Source organism: Pongo pygmaeus, chromosome 11 (genome assembly GCF_028885625.2).
Source record: "Pongo pygmaeus isolate AG05252 chromosome 11, NHGRI_mPonPyg2-v2.0_pri, whole genome shotgun sequence".
Classification (NCBI taxonomy): domain Eukaryota; kingdom Metazoa; phylum Chordata; class Mammalia; order Primates; family Hominidae; genus Pongo; species Pongo pygmaeus.
In genome coordinates, this window is record NC_072384.2 from 57862079 (window position 1) to 57887508 (window position 25430).

Sequence of the window (25430 nt, forward strand, 5' to 3'; positions counted from 1 at the left end):
CAGCAGCACATCAAAAAGCTTATCCACCACGATCAAGTCGGCTTCATATCTGGGATGCAAGTCTGGTTCAACATACGCTAATCAATAAACGTAATCCATCACATAAACAGAACCAACGACAAAAACCATATGATTATCTCAACAGATGCAGAAAAGGCCTTTGACAAAATTCAACACCCTTCATGCTAAAAACTATCCATAAACTAGATATTGATGGAACATATCTCAAAATAATTAGAGCTATTTATGATAAACCCACAACCAATATCATACTGAATAGGCAAAAACTGGAAGCATTCCCTTTGAAAACTGGCACAAGACAAGGATGCCCTCTCTCACCACTCCTATTCAACATAGTGTTGGAAGTTCTGGCCAGGGCAATCAGGCAGGAGAAAGAAATAAAGGGTATTCAAATAGGAACAGAGAAAGTTAAATTGCCTCTGTTAGCAGATGACATGAATGTATATTTAGAAAACCCCATCGTCTCAGCCCAAAATGTCTTCAAGCTGATAAGCAACTTCAGCAAAGTCTCAGGATACAAAATCAATGTGCAAAAATCACAGGCATTCCTATACACTGATAATAGAGAGCCAAATCATGAGTGAACTCCCATTCACAACTGCTACAAAGAGAATAAAATACCTAGGAATACAACTTACAAGTGATGCGAAGGACCTCTTCAAGGAGAACTACAAACCACTACTCAAGGAAATAAGAGAGGACACAAACAAATGGAAAAATATTCCATGCTCATGGATAGGAAGAATGAATATCATGAAAATGGCCATACTGCCCAAAGTAATTTATAGATTCAATGCTATCCCTATCAAGCTACCATTGACTTTCTTCACAGAATTGGAAAAAACTACTTTAAACTTTATATGGAACCAAAAAAGAGCCTGCATAGCCAAGACAATCCTGGGCAAGAAGAACAAAGCTGGAGGCATCATGCTACCTGACTTCAAACTATACTACAAGGCTACAGTAACCAAAACAGCATGGTACTGGTACCAAAACAGATATACAGACAAATAGAACAGAACAGAAGCCTCAGAAATAATGCCACACATCTAAAACCGTCTGATCTTTGACAAACCTGTCAAAAACAAGCAAATGGGGAAAGGATTCCCTATTTAATAAATGGTGTTGGGAAAATTGGCTAGCCATATGCAGAAAACTGAAACTGGATCCCTTCCTCACACCTTATACAAAAATTAATTCAAGATGGATTAAAGACTTAAATATAAGACCTAAAACCATAACAATCCTAGAAGAAAACCTAGGTAATACCATTCAGGACATAGGCGTGGGCAAAGACTTCATGACTAAAGCACCAAAAGCAATGGCAACAAAAGCCAAAATTGACAAATGGGATCTAATTAAAATAAAGAGCTTCTGCACAGCAAAAGAAACTATCATCAGAGTGAACAGGCAACCTACAGAATGGGAGAAAAATTTTGCAATTTATCCATCTGACAAACGGCTAATATCCAGAATCTACAAAGAACTTAAACAAATTTACAAGAAAAAAACAACCCCATCAAAAAGTGGGTGAAGGATATGAACAGACACTTCTCAAAAGAAGACATTTATGCAGCCCACAAACATATGAAAAAATGCTCATCATCTCTGGTCATTAGAGAAATCCAAATCAAAACCACAATGAAATACCATCTCAGGCCAGTTAGAATAACAATCATTAAAAAGTCAGGAAACAACAGATGCTGGAGAAGATGGGAAGAAATAGGAAGGCTTTTACATTGTTGGTGGGAGTGTAAATTAGTTCAACCATTGTGGAATAGAGTGTGGTGATTCCTCAAGGATCTAGAACCAGAAATACCATTTGACCCAGCAAGCCCATTACTGAGTATATACCCGGAGGATTATAAATCATTCTACTATAAAGACACATGCACACATGTTTATTGTAGCACTGTTCACCATAGCAAAGACTTGGAACCGACCCAAATTCCCATCAATGATAGACTGGATAAAGAAAATGTGGCACATATACACCATGGAATACTATGCAGCCATAAAAAAAGATAAGTTCATGTCCTTTGCAGGGACATGGATGAAGCTAGAAACCATCACTCTCAGCAAACTAACACAAGAACAGCAAACCAAACACAGCATATTTTCACTCATAAGTGGGAGTTGAACAATGAGAACACATGGACACAGGGAGGGGAACATCACACACTGGGGCCCGTTGCGGGGTGGAGGGCTAGGGAAGGGATAGCATTAGGAGAAATACCTAATGTAGATGACGGGTTGATGGGTGCATCGAACCACCATGGCATGTGTATACCTATGTAACAAACCTTCACATTCTGTACATGTTCCCCAGAACTTAAAGTATAATAAAAAAAAAAAAAAAAAAAAGAAGAAGAAGAAAGCAAGGGTATCCTGACCACTGCTGAGGATTAAAACAAACCCATTGTAAAGAACTGGTCAGTCATTCAATGTAACCAGAAAGTGAGCTTTCCATTATTAAAATTTTGAAAAATCAACATTCCAATTGTATATTATTTCAAAAGTACATAATCCACTGTAAATAATAAAACAGAGTTGGAAGTAGGAAAAATACCTGAGCTATCGTTTCTCTGAATTGTCAAGAATGGTCGGTCTCTTCGATTCATGTTTTCCATATCTGTTAAGGAAACAAGAGAGAACTAAAATTTCATAATATTATTTCATAAATGTTTTTAAAGCTGTGTTACTTGAAGTATTTTTAAAAGTAAGACCCAGGACTGGGTGTCATAAAGCTTTTAATTTTATTAAAATTTGCTTTTCTTGCCCCTAGAAGCCTCCCTCTGTTAGTGGTTTTTCTGTGCCTTTCTTGTTCTTGGTCCTGTCCTTTCTATTTTTTCCCTCTTAATCCTCCTCCGCTGGATTGTTCCAGTGACTGATAAAAAATTTGTTATTAGAAAGTTGTTATGTGTTTTATTTTGTGTTCCTGGGAGGAAAGAAAGTACCTAAATTGAAGAATAAATTATTCACTACTTCTATTACAAGTAATATGGCACTTTTGGCAGATACAGAGATGCACCAGCCAGATCAAAGGACTCGCTGCCTTGCTGTGGGAATGCAGTCTACAGATAGCCTCCAGCTGTCACCCCCTTCAGGTTAAGACTCAGCTGCAGAGAAGAGCCTCGTCCAAAGGCATATGCTTTCCGGGGCAGCCCATACCCAATGACTGAGCAAGGCAGGGATGTAAAGCTATTTGGGCCCAATGTAGGACACTCTGATACGTAATATTTGCTCTGGAGCTTCCTGCCACGCGGGCCTAGACTTTGTTGTTGTCTTCATCTGCCCAATCCCACTTCCTTCTTCTCCCTTTCACAGGTATAGATGCCTGCTAAACATCTTCTACTCCACGCTCTTCTGGTGGCTCTTTAAATAACAGTACTCACTTTTCAAAAGTTTGTGTTCCATATCTACCAGGTTGAACTACCCATGTCCAGTGGCCCTTTCAGTAACCTAAACCTTCTTAAAAGGAGGAGAAGATAGTTAAGGTCCATGACTTTTGGAAACTCTGCCAAGTTACCAAGAATTCCTAAGTCCTTACTATAGCCTCCCCCTCCCTACCATAGCCTTCCCATTTATTTTAATCTGCTTTAAGAGTATAACCTACAGACAGGAGTGGCAAATGTAAATGCACTCAGCAGCCATCAGTAAGTTAAAGGAGAGAAATGACAAGGAGCAAGACCAAAGGAGTGGCAGAAAATATGGAAAACTGAAGAGCATTCCACACCCAAAGATAATCAAATATACCTTTTTCCTTTTCATAACACAAGTACCAGACAAAGCACGCCTCCAGAAATAAATCTATGCTGGTTTGTTAGCTCTGGCCTACTGCATCCCCTCCCTAGTTTTCATTTAATTCTGCCACCCATAGCTTAGCTGTCCAAGTTTGCCATCTTTATCTCATAGGAGCCTCTCCTGTCCTCTTATTGGTTAGTTGTGTAGTTTTATTTCATTGGAGAGCCAGCCCCTTTAGATTTAGGCCTCATTTTTGTTGGCATTGAGACTCAAACATTGAGGTTCTGAAACAAAATAGGGTTTTGCAGATTCCCTTTTGGTTGCCTTGGTCTAACCCTGTCTAATTTGTTCCTCCTGGTTTTCAGAAGAAAATCATGCAAGCCATAAAATGTTTCTCACCATCTCTATGTACTTCAAATTTTAAGTATGGCCATAAGAAATCTGACATTAGAATATATTCTGGAAATCAAAGTTGTAGCCAAATCTGTCTTCATGAACTGGAAACTTCATTTGGTTCCAACTATTTAGAAGACCAAGTGGAAATACTTCCTGACCCGCATACTTTAATCATTATATATAAATCATGTATAATTTCTACTTGCCTTTCAAAAACGTTGAGGGCCTGTGAACTAAAGAGTTATTAAGCTGAGGTATTATAAAACTGATTTCATTGTAATGTTTCTTATATGAGAGAAATGATTAGACATTCAGATTTAGATCTGAAAAGTTCACAAGTAATTTACTTAGTTCAGTTCTCATTTTAGCACTTGAGATGATTGAGGCTCAGAAAAATGACCAAAATCATACACCTAGTCAGTAGCAGAACTTTCAGTTTCAAAATCTCACATTATAATACAAAAATCTCTGAAAATGAAGGTTTATTTCATAATTAATACAGTGGCCAAACCCAACCTGAGCTGCAATCATTTGGTGGCAAGCCTGACCCAAACTGAAGTTTACGCTATGAATGTGAATGTTCATACATTTACGTAAAAATATTAATCTGTTTAATTATGGGATGATGCCTGGGCCCCACCAGGGTTTCAAAAAATAATGGGCATATGTTCTTTATCCCATTTCTAAAAATCTGAAAAACCTAAAAACTGTCTGGTTCCACATATTTCAGATAAGGGATTTATGAAACTGTATTAAAACCAACATTTCCTGATTCCCAAAGAAGTATACATCATCCAGGCTATTTCAATTTTATGCTTACTAGTGAGAAATTCAAAGTGGCCACTTCAGCCTGTTGTTAAAATACTTTTGGCTGCATAACTGCTACTTGAACAGAATTTTTTATGTTAAATAATTTAAGAACAGTTAGTTTTATAAATTATTCCATATTCATATTATATGACATTTTAGAAATTGCTTATGAATGTTATCAAAATGTTAAGCCTTTTAGATCTACTCAATTATGGAAAATATCTTAAAATAATACTTTTGTAAGAAATTGCTTATAGCACAGGAAGAACACTTTGATATATAATGGAATGACAGTGTCACAATAGCTAGAGGGTTGAAAAACATTTTAGTGAAAAGTTAATTATTACAGAGTTGATGGGGAATCTAAACTTTTGTAAAATAGATAAATAAATGATATTTATCTATTTATGACCAGTCTCTACAGGGAAAAATCAGGACTTCTTTAGAGATGTGAAAAAATAAGAGAGAGATTATTTATATAAGGAGGCAGTTTTTTTAACACTGTTAATATTCTTATTCTTCTCTTTTCTAAGAAAATCTTTTTTTAATACACTGAGGAAGGAAAAAGTCAATTATATTTAGGGTTAAGGTTGTACTACATATGGATAGCATTTAAACTCTAAACGATTATAAATATGTAGACTAGTCAATCACCCCATGACGGTGAGTCTTCTATAATGGGGATTCTGCCAGGCGAAATGATGTTAAAAACAATACCAATATGTAGAAATAGTATTGTTTTGGCTATACGGGCTCTTTTTTTGTTCCATATAAAGTAATTTTTTTTCTAATTCTGTGAAGAATGTCAGTGGTAGTTTAATGGGAATAGCATTGAATCTATAAATTACTTTGGGCAGTATGGCCATTTTCATGATATTGATTCCTCCTATCCATGAGCATGGAATGTTTTTCCATTTGTTTGTGTCCTCTCTTATTTCCTTGAGCAGTGGTTTGTAGTTCTCCTTGAAGAGGTCCTTCACTTCCATGGTTAGCTGTATTCCTGGTATTTTATTCTCTTTGTAGCAATTGTGAATGGGAGTTTATTCATGATTTGGCTCTCTGCTTGTCTATTGTTGGTGTACAGGAATGCTTGTGATTTTGCAAATGATTTTGTATCCTGAGACTTTGCTGAAGTTGCTTATCAACTTAAGAAGCTTTTGGAATGAGACAATGGGGTTTTCTAGTTATAGGATCATGTCATCTGCACACAGAGACAGTTTTACTTTCTATTTGAATATTCTTTATTTCTTCATATATTTCTCATGCCTGATTGCCCTGGTCAGAACTTCCAATACGATGTTGAACAGGAATGGTGGGAGAGGGCACCCTTGTCTTGTGCCAGTTTCCAAGGGGAATTCTTCCAGATTTTGCCCATTCAGTATGATATTAGCTGTGGGTTTGTCATAAATGGCTCTTACTATTTTGAGGTATGTTTCATCAATATATCGTTTGTTAAGAGTTTTTAACACGAAGGGATGTTGAATTTTATCGAAGGCCTTTTCTGTGTCTATTGAGATAATCATCTGGTTTTGTCTTTAGTTCTGTTTATGTGGTGAATTACGTTTATTAATTTGTTGAACCAGCCTTTCATCCTGGGGATGAAGCCAACTTGATCATGGTGGATAAACTTTTTGATGTGCTGTTGGATTCAGTTTGCCAGTATTTTATTGAGGATTTTTACATCAATATTCATCAGGGATACTGGCCTGAGGTTGGCCTGTCAGGGGGTTAGTGGAGGGAGAGTATCAGGATAGATAGCCAATGCAAGTGGGGCTTAACACCTAGGTGATGGGTTGATATATGCAGCAAACCATATGTGCAGCACACATTTACCTATGTAACAAACCTCCATGTCCTGCACATATATCCCAGCACTTAAAATTAAATTAAATTAAATTTAAAAAATATATACATGTAGAAACATCTTGGATGTGGTATCAAATTATTGTAAAACATTAATTTATCAAATAATAAAAGTTGGCCATGATATTGATTATAAAGTAAGCCTTCATTTTTAGAGATTCTTGTATTATAATGAAAGATATTGAAACTAAAGTTTTTGCTACTGACTAGGTATGTGATCTTGGTCATTTTCATATGAAAGATCTCATAACATTTTCATTCAAATATTATGGCCAAAGTCCAGCTGAAGCAGTATTTTTCTAACATCCAGAATTCATTTTTAAATTTTAAGCAGAATGTTACATATCACTATCATTACAAAACATTATGCACTGTAGTTTGTGTAAGATAAATTTATTGTCCTGAAAAAACTAACGGAACCAAAAGATGTACTATTAGAACTAATATAAATGGTTAAACAAAGTGCTCAGTCACAAAATAAATATGACCAATTCAAATATAATGGGAAAGATCTCACTCAAAACAAACGAAAAACAAAATATCTAGGAATAAACTATATAAGAAGTTTGTAGGACATAGACTGTAAAAAAAAACTACCAAAGTTGATTATGAGAAATTAAAAAAAAAATTGAATAGAAAGAAACTAGTCTAATTCTGCATAGCAAATATTTAACACTGGCAATTTCTGGGTAGTAGGATTATACTTAATTTTGATTACTACTTTATGATTGAGCATAATTTCTAAATTTTTCTTATTTTATAGGAAGAAGAAAAACACAGTTTTAAAAGTACTAAGCAGAGGCAATAGCTATTTTACTATATTCTGGAAAAACACTACCATGATATGCCTATTTTACCAATTAAAAAAGAAACTGGATTTCATGACATCAAGAATCCTTCAAGATATAAACGTATGTAAGTGTAATTCATGATATTGATACTGAATTGATTCTTACCTTCTACTAAAAGGCAGACTATATTAAAATACACTTGTTGCACTGTATAGAACTTTAAAATGTTAACATTAGAATATTCACCAGGTCATTTTTTAATGCTCTGTGGGAAATAAGTAAATAGTTTAGTTTAAACTATTCTTTAGTTACAAATGTACTGGTTAAAATAATAAACTGTATAGAAAATTGTGTGGCAAGAACTAAGATTTTCAGTCCTACTTGCCTCTAACAGAAAAGCTGGAGGAACAGTTGCATTTAGCCCTGGTAGTCATTTTCAAGGTTTTATTTTGTATTATTTCAAAGAATTTCTATGCATTTGTAAGTACTTATATATATCCAATTTTATCTCGGTATAATAATGACATACATACAATTCCACAAGTTATTTAATAATGTAACTTGGCCATCTTTCCATATCATTCTATTTGTGTGTTCATATATATATATATATACATATATATATACATGCATACGTGCCTTTAATGACTGAAAATCGCATGTATACATATATATATATTCATTCAACCAGTACAAGAATCAAAGACAGAAATTTTTTCTCAAAGAATTCTGCCTTTTTTACTGAAAAATAAAATTCATAATCAGAAAAATAAAATCTATCAAATCTCTGCCCTCTTTATAATTCATATAAATTTGCTTATGAACCAGTTCCACATATAGTCAACCTATATGATTTTCTCTATTTTTAAAACAGCTCAAAGTAGAGAGTCTCAATCAACCTTGCTAATAAAATAATTCAAATACAGATCTATACATCCCATAGGCTTTTCCAGTCTGGGGAACACAGTCCGGGAGAAAGAAAAGAGTTAACCACAGCAAACAACCTAAAAGGGCCCAGTTTCCATGGGACTTCAGAGCCCCACAGAGAGTGAAGGTAACTGCAGTGGAGCCTCTCATGCCCTTACTCCCTTTATATCTTCCAAACTGTTTCAATAATTAGAAAACCCCAAGAGAAAAGGTATAAATTAGGTATATGCTACATAAAAATGGGAATTTTCCAGATTTTGGGGGGGGGGGAATAGACGAATTCACACAGCTTCCACTGACTGTCTCAGAAATTCTGACCAGAAACTATGACTGGGAGTTTTGATTTTTGACAAATCACCTTAGGGAAATTAAGTACTTAGTTATGAAGAAATACTGTTTTGCCTCTAATTTTTCCCCTTGAATGTGGGATCCATAAAGAAAGAATAATGAAGGTAATCCTCTGCTTTGGAAAGACTTACCACTTATCCTCCTACATGACTTGCCATTTTGGACATGCTTAAATTTAAGATTTGTCAATTTTCTGACACAATTTGGGAGTCTACTTTCCCATCCTACATACCTGGACTTGATGTAAGAGGTTCACCTGCTTCCCCTTGGTCCCTTTTACGCCTAACCTCTCTGACAGCTGCAGGGTATTATATAATTCACTCCTTCCATATCCTATATGTAGAATTTTATCAATATCCTTTTATCTGCTCTTCTAGCCCAGCTACCATCACACAATTGCCTGGATGAGTGATGTCTCAAACACCCAAATACATCATATAACTCCCTGACCTACTAAATGGTTTCTAATTGCTCTCCAGGACAATCTAGCTCTTGACTCTCTAACCCCTTCATTACCTATTACCTTATTTGTACATTACCCTTGAGCATTCCCAAACCGTTTGCAGATCCCTGAAAGGACAATGCTTGTGAAACGCAGAACAACAGTGCCCCAAAGATGTCCATGTAGGTCCTAATCCTCAGAACTTATGATTGTGTTATGTTATGTGGCAAAGGGGAATTAAGATGGCAAAGATAATTTAGATTGTTAATCAGCTGATGTTATATAAAAGATTAGCCTGGCTTATCCAGGTGGGCCTAATGTAATCAGAAGGGCCTTATTAGAAGGAGGCAGGAAGGTCAGAATCAGAGATGTGGTGACAGAAGCAGAGGTCAGAAAGTAGGAAGGTTTGAAGATGTCACGCTTCTGGCGTTGAAGAAGCATGAAACCATGACCCAAAGAATGCAGGTAGCCTCTAGATGCTAGAAAAGGAAAGGAAACAGATTCTCCCCTAGAGGCTCCAAAGGAATACAGCCCTGCCCACAGCTTGTTGTTATTTTGGATGTCTGACCTCCAGAATTGTAAGATCATAAACTTGGATTGTTTAAGTCACTAAGGTTGTGGTAATGTTTTTTCAGCAATAGGAAACTGATATGCTCTTTGATATCTCTCTCATTTGAAATAGTACACACACTACTACCTATGCTTGGAAGGCCTTTCTCTACCGTTGCCTCTCTGACCAATACCTACTTATTTTTCAGTCTCATCTTAATCATCCTACTGGAGCTTCTCCTAATCCAGACAGAGATGATCTTTCCTTTCCCTTGTACTACTATTACATTTTGTGTTTGCTCCTACTGTTTCTCTAATTTATTTATGAGATTATTACAATGTTTAATAAACATCTATCATACACTAGATTAAGGGCTATAGATTTATTCAGGCCTCTGCAGAGAGACCATCTCTGGCAATGTCATCTAAAGTAGTTCTCTCTACCCCCAATTATTCTTCACCCTCTCATTCTAATTATTTTCCTTTGTGGTACATCTCACTGTGTGGCATTATACTATATATTTATTAACTTTCCTGTTGTTCACATCTACAATTAGGATATATGCTCCATGTAAACAAGGCCTTTAGCAGATCATCTCTGTTTCTCCAGACTGCCTAAAATAGTATCTGGTCCCTGTTAGATATTCAATACATATTTGCTAAAAGAGCATTAAGTGATTACATTATAGATCACAGTCCTGCACCTAACGCATGGTAGTATTAGAAGCAAACACATAGTTTTCACCTGCTTTTCCCCTACATTTAAATCTAGGCTCACCTGTATGAGATGACAACTGTTATCAAGAACAACCTCCAAGTCAAAATGGTCAGTAGATTGAGGTATATGTGAAGAAGTGAGGAAGAAAACACATGCCCACTTTAAAGTTTCAGCACCGGCTCAAAGTTCACATTAACTGCAGTTGACCGGTGCCCCAGACCAGCTACTCAGGTGTCAATCATAGCACACAACCCCCGCATGGAGAAACCTGCATTTTGTTAGTAATCTGAGGATATCTATGCTATCTTACTTCTCCAAGAGCTTGGGGTTAAGAAGGAGATTCTATGCATAGTAGACACAAATAATGTAGTTTTACCTCCAACATATATTATTGAGTGAAAAAAGCAAGTTGCACTATGATACATACCATATGATACCATTATATAAACATTAACAGACTTCAAACAATACTACCCCCTTCTCTTGTGCGTGTGCTCTCTCTCGAGAAAAAAAGCCTAAAGGCCCACACGTAGACCAAACTGAAGAGTATGCTGCAATTGGAGGTTAGTGTCAAAGAGGACTTTAGCTTTAACTGTAATAAAATCACTGCATTTTTACAATGAGTGTATATATATACATATATATGTGTATATATGTATATATGTGTATATGTGTATATATGTACATATATGTAATTAAAAGTAATCAACATTGCCCCAAAAGGTCCTATTGCTAAATACAGTCATCTCTCAGTATCTGCAGGGGACTTGTTCCAGGACCTCCATGGATACCAAACTGTATGAATACTAAAGTGTCTCATAGAAAATGGTGTAGTGTTTGCAAATAACCTATGCACATCCTCCTGTATGCTTTAAATCATCTCTAACTTTTTTATAATACCTAATACAAGGTAAATGCTAAATAAATAGTTATGCTATATTTTTATTTGTATTTTTGTTGTTCTATGTTATTTATTTTAAAATATTTTCTATATGTAGTTGTTTGAATTCACAAATGCAAAACCTGCAGAGATGGAGGGCTGACTGCAATTCTCATTTCTATTGTAAAATTAATGCAACAACATTAGAGTCTATAAAGATTACCAAGTGGTTTCTACTGGTGAGAACCCCAGAGTTTGATCACTCGTCACTCACATTTCTGAACCTGCCAAGTTTGGACCACTTCCCAGAGCCCCTTGACCCTACCAAGTCATACAAACCCTGTGAAGGCCAGCCTGAAATATCCAGTTAACTTTAATTTTGTATATAATTAAATAATTTTTATACAAATTTGTTCTGCCTTCTAAGATAAATTTCTTCTGACCTCTTTAACAAAAATGTTTCAAAACAGCTTTTCTTCTGATTAATGGTCACAAATGCATTGTCTTTCTCTTGATTACAAGCTTGATAATTAAAAGAAAACCATGAAAGTGAAGGTCACAAGCAAGTTTATAGAGTTCAACAATTAAATGGCATTTTGATGTGCTTTTCACTATCACTGCTGAGGAAATTTTATCCTCTGAAGTTTAAAACTGGAAGACACAGCTAGGTACTAACATTCATTCTACTTTTTTCCCTTTCTAACACATTCTAATTTTGTTCAGGGCAAAATATCGGCTTTCTTTTGACACCTCTGAGACTGTAAATGACCATGTGACACACTTCCAACCAATGAGACATGACCAGAGAGAGGTCTGCTGGGAATTTCAGGGAGAGATATGTTTTCTCATACAGGCACACCTCCTTATTCCTTGCCCTTTCTCCTTTCATCCTGCATGAAATGCGGACGTAAAGCTAGACATGGAGTGAGTATTAAGATGAAAGATTCATACTAACTGTTGCAGAGAAGAAAGCCAAGGGGAGCCTGGGATGTTGTTATCAAGAATCTGCTGTGCCAGCCCTGGACTCTTTCCCTCTGGACTTGTTGTAATGAGAAAAATAAATCCCCAAGCTTCTGCAATCAGGTTCTGTAACTTTCAGCCAAACAAAATCCTCAACTGAGATAGACTGGGATAATATGAAGCACCCAGGAGATTCTGATCTCTCTGTACATAAAGCAGTATAAAAATTGTTCTAGAAAAACAGCTATCAATATAGACATAGGTAAAATACTAGAAAATATTACTGTCATTGCTTTTCAATAGTAGCATGAAAAAATTACATCTAGCAAAATTTCCTGTCTTAAAACTCTAATAGAATTTCACATGCAGTTTTAACATAGCTAAAAGAGAGCAGGTTAAAAGATATGTCAGTGGTTCTGGAAAGGGAAAGAAAAAAATCCTCAGAAACTTAAGTACACTACCAAAAAGTAACATAAAAGAATGCATCTGTGAGTATACAATACTCCAGAATAGTTTCCCATGAAGGATCAGTTATGCAAGGAGTAATTTTCCTCTAAAATGTTACACAAAGGGTATTTTTAACATTTTTAATAAAAAATAGCAACCTACCACTCTTTAACAACAAAGACTATAAAACTCTATTAAATTACAGTGCCTGGAATTTAATACAGTAGCCACTAATATGTTTTGAATAAATACCAGGTAAGAAATATTAATGCATTTTGTATTATTGCCAGTTAAATTTGAAAAGATCTCCAGGCTAGGAAGTAAATAAATGAAGGGGAAGATGAAAGGAGTTAAGATAAAGTTTAGAGGGAGGGAAAGGAAGAGGGAGGAAAAAGAAACGCAGAGGGAACATAAAGAGGAAAAAAAAATTCCTTCTTTTCCTATCTCCTCTTTTCAATTCTAAATTTAAATCATAAATGAAAATTTTCCTCCCTATAAAGGCAAATTTATAGTTGACATTAGCTGCACTGAAGTGGGTAGAGTTTTTACTGCAGAGGAACTAGAGGGGCTAATTTTGAAGCATGAAAGGTGGGCCCTCAGGTCTGCGTAGGGTTTTCAGGGAGAGGCAGTGACTGAGGATGAGCAGCTACCTGGAGAAGAGGGAGGTGATGTGAGGAGAGGGGCTGAATGGGGAGTGTTCATAATGTCAGTCTTCTCTTGTTTCAATTTTTGCTTCAACCTAGTCATTCACAGAGGCAAGGAAGGGACGATTCTCCACTATCCTTTATTTCATAATCTCTTTGCACAAGGATCCATATTCTCTGAACAATGATTTGAAAGTCCTTTTTCAAAAAAAACCTCAATGTCTATGAAAACTAGGGGAAGTAGAGGAAAAATAAACTGCTCTTCCTTAGAGAAAGAGGGAAGGGATAGTTTTCCTTTCTGCCTGGAGGGGTAGGATGTGTGGATGGTGTGGAGCGGGGGGTGCAAATTATCATGTAACACAAGGACAAACAGAATGTGGCTGCATAGGATTTTCCACTTGGCTTTAAAAGTACCATCGAATACTTTGTTTCAAAATATAATGGTCAGTAACATGAAATAGTCACTAACATACAACTACCACTTGTTACTGGCAGTCAAAAACATGCAAATTAAAATAACCACAACATTCCCAATCAAATTAACAAAAAATAAAATGTATGTATGTAATTGGGAAGGTGGCAGTAAATTAACTCTCATACACATCATTGGTGGGTATCTAGGGGGCTATCTGGTGACATACAGGCATACCTTGTTTTGTGCTTCATTTCATTGCACTTCACAGATATTGAAGGTCTGTGGCAACCCTGTGCCAAGCAAGTCTGTCAGCACCATCTTTTCAATAGCAGTGCTTGCTTCATGTCTCTGTGTCTCATTTCGGTTATTACTGCAAAACCCTTCATTATATTTATTATGGTGATCTATGATTGGTGATCTTTGATGTTACTATTGTAATTGTTCTAGTGCACCTCAAACTGCATCCATATAAGAAAGCAAACTTGATAAATGTTGTGTGTATTCTGACTAATTCGTTCCAGCTGCTTTCCTCTGTCTTTCCCTCTCCTGGGGTGTCCCTATTTTCTGAGACACAACAATATTGAAATTAGGCTAATTAATAACCCTACAATGTCCTGTAGGTGTTCAATTGAGGGAGAATAGTACATCTTTAACTTAGAACCAAAAGCTAAAAATGTTTGAGCTTGGTGAGGAAGACACGTCAAAAGCCAAAATGGGATGAAAGTTAGACCTCTTGTGCCAGTTAGCCAAGCTGTGAATGCAAAGGAAAAGTTCTTGAAAGAAATGAAAAGGGCTACTCCAGTAAACATGCAAGTGATAAGAAAGCAAAACAGTCTTATTGCTCTCATATGGAGTAAGTTTGAGTGGTCTGGATAGAAGATCAAACCTGCCACAACAACCTTTAAGCAAAACCCTAATTCAGAGCAAGGCCCTAACTCTCTTTGATTCTAGGAAGGCTGAGAGGTGAGGAAGCTACAAAAGAAAGTTTGAAGCTGGCAGAAGTTGGCTCATAAGGTTTAAGGAAGGTCGCTGTATTCAGAACATAAAAATGCAAGATGGAACAGCAAGTGCTGATTCAGAAGCTGCAGCAAGTTATCCAGAAGCTCTTGCTAACATCATTGGTGAAGGTAGCTACACTTTAGTGTAGATGAAACAGCCTTATGCTGAAAGAAAATGCCATCTAGGACTTTCATAGCCAGAGATGAAAAAACAATGCCTGGCTTCAGAGATTCAAAGGACAAGTTGACTTTCTTGTTAGGGTCTAATGCAGCTGGTGACTTTAAGTTGAAGCTAGTACTCCTTTACCATTCTGAAAATCCTGGGGCTCTTAAGAATTATGATAAATCTACTGTCTGTGCTCTATAAATGGAGCAACAAAGCCTGGGTGATAGCACATCTATTTACACCATGATTAACTGAATATTTTAAGCCCACTGTTGAGACTTACTGCTCAGAAGAAAAGATTCCTTTCAAAATTTACTGCTCATTGACAATGCACCTAGTCACCCACGAGCTCTGAAGGAGATGTACAGGAGATTAACGTTGCTTTCATGCCTGCTAACGTAACATTTATTCTGCAGCCCATGGATCAGGAGTAATTTCAACTTCCAAGTCTTATTATTTAAGAAACACATTTCATAAGGCTATAGCTGCCATAGATAGTAATTCCTCTGATGCATCTGGGCAAAGTAAATTAAAAACCTTCTGGAAAGTATTAACTATTCCAGATGCCACTAAGAACACTCATGATTTCTGGAGGGAGGTCAAAATAAATAGCAGCATTAACAAGAGTTTAGAAGAGGTTGATTCCAACCCTTGTAAGTAACTTTGAGGGGTTCAACAATTTCATGGAGGAAGTAACTGCAGATGTGGTGGAAATAGCAAGGGAACTAGGATTAGAGCCTGAAGTTGTGACTGAATTGCTGCAATCTCATGATATAACTTGAACAGATGAGGAGTTGCTTCTTGTGGATAAGCAAAGAAACTGGTTTCTGGAGACGAAATCTATACCTGGCGAAGATGCTTGTGAACACTGTTTAAATAATAAAGGATTTTGAATATTATATAAGCTTAGTTGATAAAGCAATGTCAGGGTTTGAGAAGACTGACTCCAATTTTGAAAGAAGTTCTATGGTGGGTAAAATGCTATCAAAAGCATCACATGCTTCACAGAAATCTTTCATGAAAGGAAGAGTCAATTGATGTGTCAAACTTCACTGTTGTCTTCCTTTAAAAAATTGTCTCAGCTACCCTAACCTTCCTCAGCTACTATCTTAATGAGTAAGCAGCCATCAACATCAAGGCAAGACCCTCCACCAGCAAAAAGATTATGACGCACTGAGGCTCAGATGAGCATTGGCATTTCTTAGCGCTAAAGGATTTTGAAATTAAGATATGTACATCATTTTTTAGACATAATGCTATTGCACACTTAATAGACTATAGTATACTGTAAACATAACTTTTACAGGCACTGGAAAACCAAAAGATTCATGCCACTTTCTTTATTGCAATATTAGCTTTACTGTAGTGGTCTGGAATCAAACCTGCAATATTTCCAAGGTACACCTGTACCAAAATTCTCTTTTAGTTTGAGATGGGGTCTCACCATGTTGCCCAGGCTGGTCTTGAACTCCTTGGCTCAAACGATCCTCCTACTTCAGCCTCTTGAGTAGCTGACTATAGGTGTGTACCACTGCAGCCAGCTCTGTACCAAAATTCTTAACATTTTTATACCATTTAACCCAGTGACAATTTTAGAGATTTATCCCAAGAACACATGTACAAAAAGATATATTTACAAGTATGCTTGCAGCCAAATTATCTATTTGGAGAAAAACTGGAAATGACTTTAAAATTAGTGATCATAGGGGATTGGTTAAATTAAATTATGAGATACCCATACAATGCAAGGTTTTAAGACAATAGTACTGTAAAAGAAAGCATTACAGTAGACCAATAAAATAGGTTCATTTAAAACATAGTTGAAATAAAAATAGCATATCCTCAAAACTAAGGTATACCTAAACTCTAGGGTAGTGTTGGTCTTTGGAGTCAGGCTGTGAAAGACTGAATTCCAGGTTCACCACTTATAAACTGTGGCACCCTCAGCAAATTACTTAAATGGTGGAAAAGACTCAGTATTGTAAAAATGTCAACTCTTCCAAATTGATTTATACAATCTCAGCTGAAATCCTAGAAAGTTTTTTTGTGCATGTGAAAATTGGCAAGCTGGTTTAAAAATATGTATAGAAATGCAAAGGACAAGGATAGCCAAGAGAATCTTGATGAACAGAGCAAAGCTGCAGGATTTATAGTACCATATACCAAGATCCATTATGAAGCTCTAATAATCAAGACTGTTATTGGAGCAAGGATGGGCAAATAGGTCAATGAACAGTATAAAGAGTCTCAAGAAACAGTTCCATACATACACGATCACCTGATTTATGAAGAAGTGAGTCATACTGCTGTGCAGTATGGAAAGAACAGTCTTTAATAAATGGTCCTGGTTCCGTTGGATATCCACATGGAAAAAGTGATTCTTGATCTCCTACTTCCCAACAGTCACATAAATCAATTCCAGATGTACTACAGATCTAAATGTGAAAGATAAAAATGAACATTTTGGAAGAAAACAAAGGAGAACATATTCATGACCTTGGAATTGGCAAAGATTTCTTTTAAAAAAAATGTTCATCTTAAATGGAAAATGTAATAAGTTGGGAAATACTAAAATTAAGACCATCTATTCATCCAAAGACACCATTAAGGGAGTGAAAAGGGAGCCTGAAGAGCAGGAAAATCCATTTGCCATATATCTTTTCAAGACACTTGAATCCAGAATACATATGTATATATTAAAGCACATACAAATTAATGAGAAAAAGGCAGACGACCCAATAAAAAATGGGGCAGAAGACCTCAACAGACACTCCACAATAAAAGGATACCCAAGTGGCCAATAAACATATTAAAATGCCCTCAACTTTATCCATTAGCAAAATCCAATTTAAAACCACAGTGCAATACCTCTATAAACACACTAGGGTAGCTGAAATGAAAAAGACAGAAAATACCAAATGTTGGTAAGAAAGTGGAGCAACCAGAACATTCACACACGGCTGGTGGGAGTGTAAACTGGAACAACTTGTTTAGAAAAAAATCACTGGCAGTTCATCTACTATGACCTAGCCATTATACCTTTTATATACTCAATAGAAATTTGTACATATATTCATCAGAAGACATATATAAGAATGGTCATAGCAGCACTATCTCTAGTAACCCATGTTAGAAATGACCCACAGCCTGGGCAACAAACAGATACTGGCTCTACAAAAAAAATGAAAAACTAGCCGAGTGTGGTGTTGCGTGCCTATCACCTTCTCAGAAAGTTGAAGTGGGAGGATGGCTTGAGCCCAGAAGGTCAAGGCTCCAGTGAGCCATGATCACACCACAGCACTACCTGAAAGAAACAAAAAGAAACTACTCAGATGCTATGGTCTGAATGTTGGTGTTTCATGCCCCCACCCCCTGGCTAAATCAATATGCTGAAACTGAATCCCCAACGTGACTGTATTAAGAGTTGGGGCCTCTTAGGAAGTTATTAAGTCATGAGGGCTTCTTTCTTCTGAATGGGATTAGTGTCCTTACAAAAGAAATTGAAAAGTGTGTATTTGCCCCTTCCACCATGTGAAGACAGAGCAACAAGGGCCCACCTTTGAGGCAGAGAACAAGTCCTCATCAAGCTCTCATCGCCAAATGCTGCTGGCACCTCAGGCTTGGACTTCCCAGCCTCCAGAACCGTAAGCAATCAATTTCTGAAGTTTATTAATTACCTAGTCTACAGTATTTTGTTATAGTAGCTAAAATGGACTAACACACCAGATATCTACCAATAGTAGAATAAATTGATGTATATTCAGAAATTCACTATTAGATTTTTGTTGCTGGGAAAAGGGCTGAGAGGGAGAGTGAGTATTGAAATATTCATTAATACTAGTGCCAACGTATGCCTAGAAAATGATGCTTCTAGTCTTGTCCAATGGGAAACGTGTATAAGGCAAAGGGTGTGTAAACAGCTAACATCATTCTTCTCTGACATATGTATTAACTTATTGGCTCCAAGATATATTTTGTAACTGCTAGCTAAGGCTAGTTTGACATGACCAAGTGACAGAGCTGACAAATTTGAATAGAAGTGTTAAGATAATTTTAAAACCAAATCTGAGGCCAGGCACAGTGACTCACGCCTATAATCCCAGCCCTTTGGGAGGCCAAGGCGGGTGGATCACGAGGTCGGGAGTTCAAGACCAGCCTGGCCAACATGGTAAAACCCACCCTGTCTCTACTAAAAATACAAAAAAAAAAAAATTAGCTGGGCATGGTGGCAGACACCTGTAATCCCAGCTACTCGGGAGGCTGAGGCAGGAGAATCGCTTGAATCCAGGAGACGGAGGTTGCAGTGAGCCGAGATCACACCACTGCCCTCCAGCATGGGTGACAGAGAGAGACTCCGTCTCAAAAAAAAAAACACAATAACAACAACAACAAAAATCTGAATATTTCAATGATAACACAGTTTTACATGTAAAAAAGTTGCCATAAAAAATGATGACAGGCTGGGTGCAGTGGCTCATGCCTGTAATCCCAGCATTCTGTGAGGCTGAGGCAGATGGATCACCTGAGGTCAGGAGTTCAAGATCAGCCTGGCCAACATGGTGAAACCCTGTCTCTACTAAAAATACAAAAAAAAAAAAAAAAAATTAGCTGGGCATGGTGACACATGTCTATAATTCTAGCTACTTGGGAGGCTGAGGCAGAAGAATCACTTGAACCTGGGAGATGGAGGTTGTGGTGAGCTGAGATCACGCCACTGCACTCTAGCCTGCGTGACAGAGAAAGACTCCATCTCAAAAAAAAAATTACAGATGACTATTTAGTGACATATAGCTTACATATAATATTAAAATTCTAAAGCAAGATAAGAGATAGGAATAATTATAATTTTATTTTAAAAGTGTATATATATGTGTGTGTAGATGTATATTTAATAAATGACTGCAAAGCTATACACCAAAATGGAGTAGTAGTAATTAATGTGAATAGAATTATTTTTATTGTCTTCTTTGTGTTCCATATTTTATAAATTTTCAGTGAAAGAAAAATTTTTTTCTTTTTTAAATTTAAGTTATGTTTTTATGTTTAGAAACAATCACAGACTTATAGAAAAGTTGCAAGTAGAGTATAAGGAAGTTTATTTTTCTGAAGGAAGGTTCCATTTCGGAGGAAACTGTTGCGCTGATTTCCCATCCCTCCTGAATACTTGAGGGTGTCTTTCCTACAAACAAAGACATTGTACTACATAACCACAAGACAACTCTCAGCAACAAGAGATTTACCATCGACAACACTACTATCAACTGATCCTCAGATCTCATTCATGTTTTGCCAACTGTTCCAATAATGTCCTTTATAGAAAAAGTCTCCAGTTCTGAACCAAGCATTGCATATCGCTGTCACGTGTCCTTAGTCCCCTTCAGCCCAGAATTGCTAATCCATCTTTGACTTTCAGGATCTTGACACTTTTGAAGATTACATGCCAGTAATTTTGTAGCATGTCCTTTAGTTTTGGTTTGTCTGATGCTTCTTCATGATTAGACCCAGAATATGCATCTGGCAGGAATAACACAGAAGTGATGTTGTGCTCTTCTCATTGCATTACCTGATTTCCCTTTGTCCATTACTGATGCTATTGACTTTGATCGTTTAATTAAGGTAGTGCCTGTCAGGTTTCTCCACTATAAAGGTACCTTTCTTCCTACTTGTATTTTGTGGAGATGTACTTTGAAATTAATAAAGTTTAATTTCTCGTTAAACATGTAAGTTTTTGTTTGTTCATCTGCATAGATTTGTTTTATTCAATGGTGATACAGTTTGGTTCTGTGTCCCTACCCAAATCTCATGTCAAATTGTAATCCCCAGTGCTGGAGGAGGGGTCTGGTGGGAGGTGATTGAATCATCAGGTGGACTTCTCCCTTGCTGTTCTGTGATAGTGGGTGAGTTCTCATGAGATCTGTTTGTTTAAAACTGTGTAGCACCTCCCCCTTCATTCTTTCTTCCTCCTTCTCCAGCCATGAGGACATTCCTGCCTTCCCTTCACCTTCTGCCATGATTGTAAGTTACCTGAGGCTGCCTCAGCCATGTTTTCTGTACAGCATGTGGAACTGTGAGTCAATTAAACCTCTCTTCTTTATAAATTACCCACTCTCAAGTAGGTCTTTATAGCAATGCAAGAAGGGACCAAAACAAATGGGTTACAATCTGTTACTATATTTATTTATTTTGAAGCTCAAATTATCCCAAATTTGGCCAGTGGAAACCCCTTCAAGCTGGCTTCTGTGCCCTATGTCTTTAAACAACAATACCCATTCATTAGCTCATGGTTCTGCAGGTTGGAAGTCTGGCATGGCATGACTTTGCTCAGAGTTTGATAAAGCTGAAATCAGCATATCACCAGCCTGAGTTATTTTCCAGAACCTTAAGGGAAAACCCATTTGCCAGCTCATTCTTACTGTCAGTCAAATTCAGTTACTTGCAGCTATTGGACTGAAGGTCCCCCCACTTCCTTGCTCACCATCAGCCAGGGACAGTTGTCAGTGACTACAGTTGTTTGCATTCCTCATGTGGCCCTCTCTATCTTCAAAGCCAGCCATGGATAATCACCCTATGCCAATCCCTTCTCATGGTTTGGATCTCTAATTTTCTCTAGATCTAAATTTAAAGGGCTCTTGTGACAAGATCAGGCTTACTTGGATAATCTCCCCTATTTTGAGATCAACTATCAGGAAGCTTAATTACATCTCTAAATCTCTTGCCATATAATGTAACATAGTCATGGCAGAGATAGCTCAACAAGTTCATGCTACTGGGAATTACACAGAACGTATATGCTAGAGGGCAGGAAATCTTGGGGCCCTCCTAGAATTATACTACACATACAAAGTACTAAAACAGTGCATAGCACATAGTAAGCACTATACATGTATTAACTGATATTATTATGTATAATTGAACAAATTCACAGGTATCTTTAAAATAGCAATGCCACAGCAATGCCAAGGGCATAGCAAAATAACATTCCAATTAACCATTAAGGAAAAAGACATTGGTAGAAACTTCTGGCAATTTGTTAAAATGTATATAGAAATCCCAGTACTTCCATTTCTAGGAATTCATCCTAATGATATAATCAAAGGTATACACAAAGATATATAAAAGAAGATATTAATTATAATTAAGCTTCTGTGGCATGTCATGATAGGTCTTAGCCTCCTGACACTGCTGTAGGTCAAACAAGGCTTCTGGCAACTTCTTGGGGAGCCCCAGCCTTCTTCCTGGAATGTGAGGTGGCCTTTGGCAAGATAGGGTCTCTTGAAAAGCAAGAGAGCATACCCTGTTACCATCTGTCTATGGTAACATCTAGGTCATGCCTATCTGCCAAAACAAGGGCATCCTGGGAAGGAAGCCTCTGCACTGTCTCCCCGGTTTTCTGTGCTACTGCCTCATCCAAGCCCTAAAGTGTAAATAGTGGGGTCTGGCCTCTCACTCCTAATGTGTTGTCCCCTTTATACTAAATTGGTTATATTATACTCTCAGCCAAGATTCTAGAGTATGGCTTTTGCTTGGTTTTAGCAACAATCTGAAGCATCCTAGAGAACAAAGTATGTATCAGCGGTTGGGGCGCAGTGCAGGGAGTTGATGCAGAAGGTAATTACCAAGAGAGCACCTGTTGCATACATTATAACACTATAAAATAGCTGCTATTAGTCTCATTGTTCAGGTGAAAAAACTGAGGCTCAAAGAGGTTAAACAACTTGTTCAAGGATGCACATTTAGAAAATGGAGAAACCATGTTTTGAAACAACTGGTTTCATCCTTTTTACCATACCAGTGATTGCTATTAATTTCTGAGATTGTGTATTTATTTTAAAAGCTCACCAAGAAATGTTCAAAATTAGTCTAGTTTAAGACCTACTGCAGTAAGCATTTCTGCTTCCCTGTACATGAAGGCAAATTAACCATATACAATGTGGTTGCAATGAAGATTAATTTTTCTCCTACATATTTTTTTCAGCTGTAGTCTCCCACAACTTAAATTTCAAATTAACAGATGTACCACAAGTTCAGCTTGAACAATTTTTTTCCCATCATCTCAACGCAAAGAGAGATGCTCCAAACTCCATAATCTTTGGAACTATTATCTTTCCATAGATTCAACAACCAGGCTAGTTTTCTCTACCTCATACTATTCTCTGACACAATTCTTGATTTTTAAAAAAAATCAATGCCTAGGGCCCCTGAAGTCACCAAATTGCCCATTTCTCCTTCAGGGATTTTCCCCTCACCCTTCCCATACTCCTTCCCACATATTCTACCTCCCCCCATATGCACAGAACTATTCAATCTGCATTCACCTTCATTCACCTTTAATTACCACTCATTTCTAGCTCCAACAATCTGCCCTATTCTAGTTTTTGCCAGTGAATCTCTGGCAAGCAATTCAAACTCATGGTTACATTCCAGCCATATAACAAGTGTCTTTGCAGGGACAAAAATGGGACTATAAAAAATACATATATGGTTGTGGAGTTCTGTGTTCTTTTGAAACCTTTCTTTGAATGTTTCTGTTCTTTCTGTCACAACATAATTTTCCAGGCTCTTCTGGGTCTTTGCTGGTCACAGTCTAGATCAAATATTTTTCCAAGGAGCTCTGGTTCCTTGGAGAATGGCATTAGAAGGCAAGCTTTGGGCACTAGATGTGTTCATGGCCACTGAGATGTCACTACTTCTAGGCCCACCCAGTAGGCAAAGCTAGAAAACACAGGCCGACACATTTATATCAATATCTATATCTATATCTATGAATATACACTGATATCTCCAACTGCAATACAACAGTATAGGGTTCATTATAGTTTTCTCCCCTCCTATATTTGTAGCTTCTTTCTCCAACAGTGAGAAGTCCAGCTGCCATTAACTTTTTATCTTTTATTTGATCAACTCCCTATATAAAATCTCATCCCTCATCTCTAATACCACCTCTCTTCTACACAGATGCCTCCCTTATCCCATTTGGGTCCCAACAGCCCACAGTCGGTGCTCCCCTGCCTTCACTCACATGAGCTACAATATTCCATGGCAGATTCTACCCTTCCAAATATACTTCTTCCTCACTCTGACTCCCCATTCTGCCCCCCACCCCACTGCATGAGCATGCTTTCCACTCCAGTTGAGTTTCAAAACCCCATGTCAGGCTGTCCCTCCATGATGATGTTCTTCTCACTCTGCTTGGGCATTGACATCGTGCACTAGTCACCCATTCATGGTACCTCTTCCACCCCCACCTTGCTTGTGCTCTGACACCCATATCAGGCTGCCCTTACACATAAATGTGGTCCTTACCCGCATTGGTCTCTGACCCAGTGAAGGTCAGCCTTCCTAAACAAATGCCCTCCTTTCCCCTTTTCGGGCTCCAACACCATAGTTTGGGCCACTGCAGTTCCCTCCCAGTTCCAGTGTAGAGACCAGCACTGTTCTGCTCCTTATAAGGATTTAGGACTGAAAGTTCAGGAAGGGAGAAAGAAGAGAAGGAAACTGGGTAGAGGAAACATTGTTTTCTTCCTATATGGATAATGCACATCAACAGAAATTCTCTAATTTGTTGCTATTATGGCTTAACAGTTTTCTATTGACAACTCTAAAAATGTTTGATACACAAATTAATTCCTTCTATAAGTAGTCATACCCTTAGAATAGAAGCCAGTCAGTATTTTCTGAAGTCTTGTTATTCCAAGAAATTGAAACCCATATTCATCAAATTAATGAAATCAGTTACTTTTTAAGTGCTCATAATTATGGGTAACCAACGACAAGGGCAGGGAACAGTACCCATTATCCCCACCAGGGAGGAAAGGGTCACAGTACTCAAGAGCATGAACTCTGGAGCTAGAGTGTGGGGTTCCAAACCCGGCTCTAACACCCTTGGCAAGTTCCTTAACTTCTTTGTGTTTATGTTTTTCTATCTTTATTTTTATTTTATCTATTTATTTATTTTGAGACGGAGTTTCACTCTTGTCACCCAGGCTGGAGTGCAATGGTGCAATCTTGGCTCACTGCAACCTCCACCTCCTGAGTTCAAGCGATTCTCCTGCCCCAGCCTCCCAAGTAGCTGGGACTACAGGTGCCCGCCACCACGCTCAGATAATTTTTGTATTTTTAGTAGAGACAGGGTTTCACCATGTTGGCCAGGTTGGGCTCGAACTCCTGACCTCAGGTGATCGACCTGCCTGGGCTTCCCAAAGTGCTGGGATTACAGGTGTGAGCCACCACACTGGCCTCTTTCTATGTTTAAAATGAAGAAAATAGTAATACTTTCTAGAGTTGTGAGGATTATAGCAGATAATACATAAA

General features: G+C 37.5%; 1 protein-coding gene across 4 annotated transcripts in view; it reads right to left on the reverse strand.

The window, feature by feature from the left end:
• CCDC148 (coiled-coil domain containing 148) overlaps positions 1 to 25430 on the reverse strand; it is a 280505-nt gene that overhangs the window by 185807 nt on the left and 69268 nt on the right. For 2 of the 4 annotated variants that reach the window (XM_054477298.2, XM_054477299.2), the window contains exon 2: positions 2591 to 2653. The exons of 1 other annotated variant lie outside the window; for it this stretch is intronic. In XM_054477298.2, the coding sequence (XP_054333273.1) occupies positions 2591 to 2653 (63 nt within the window). Of the gene's footprint in view, positions 1 to 2590; positions 2654 to 25430 lie in introns of those variants that run through there. One more of the 4 variants, XM_054477301.2, reaches the window with a different exon arrangement.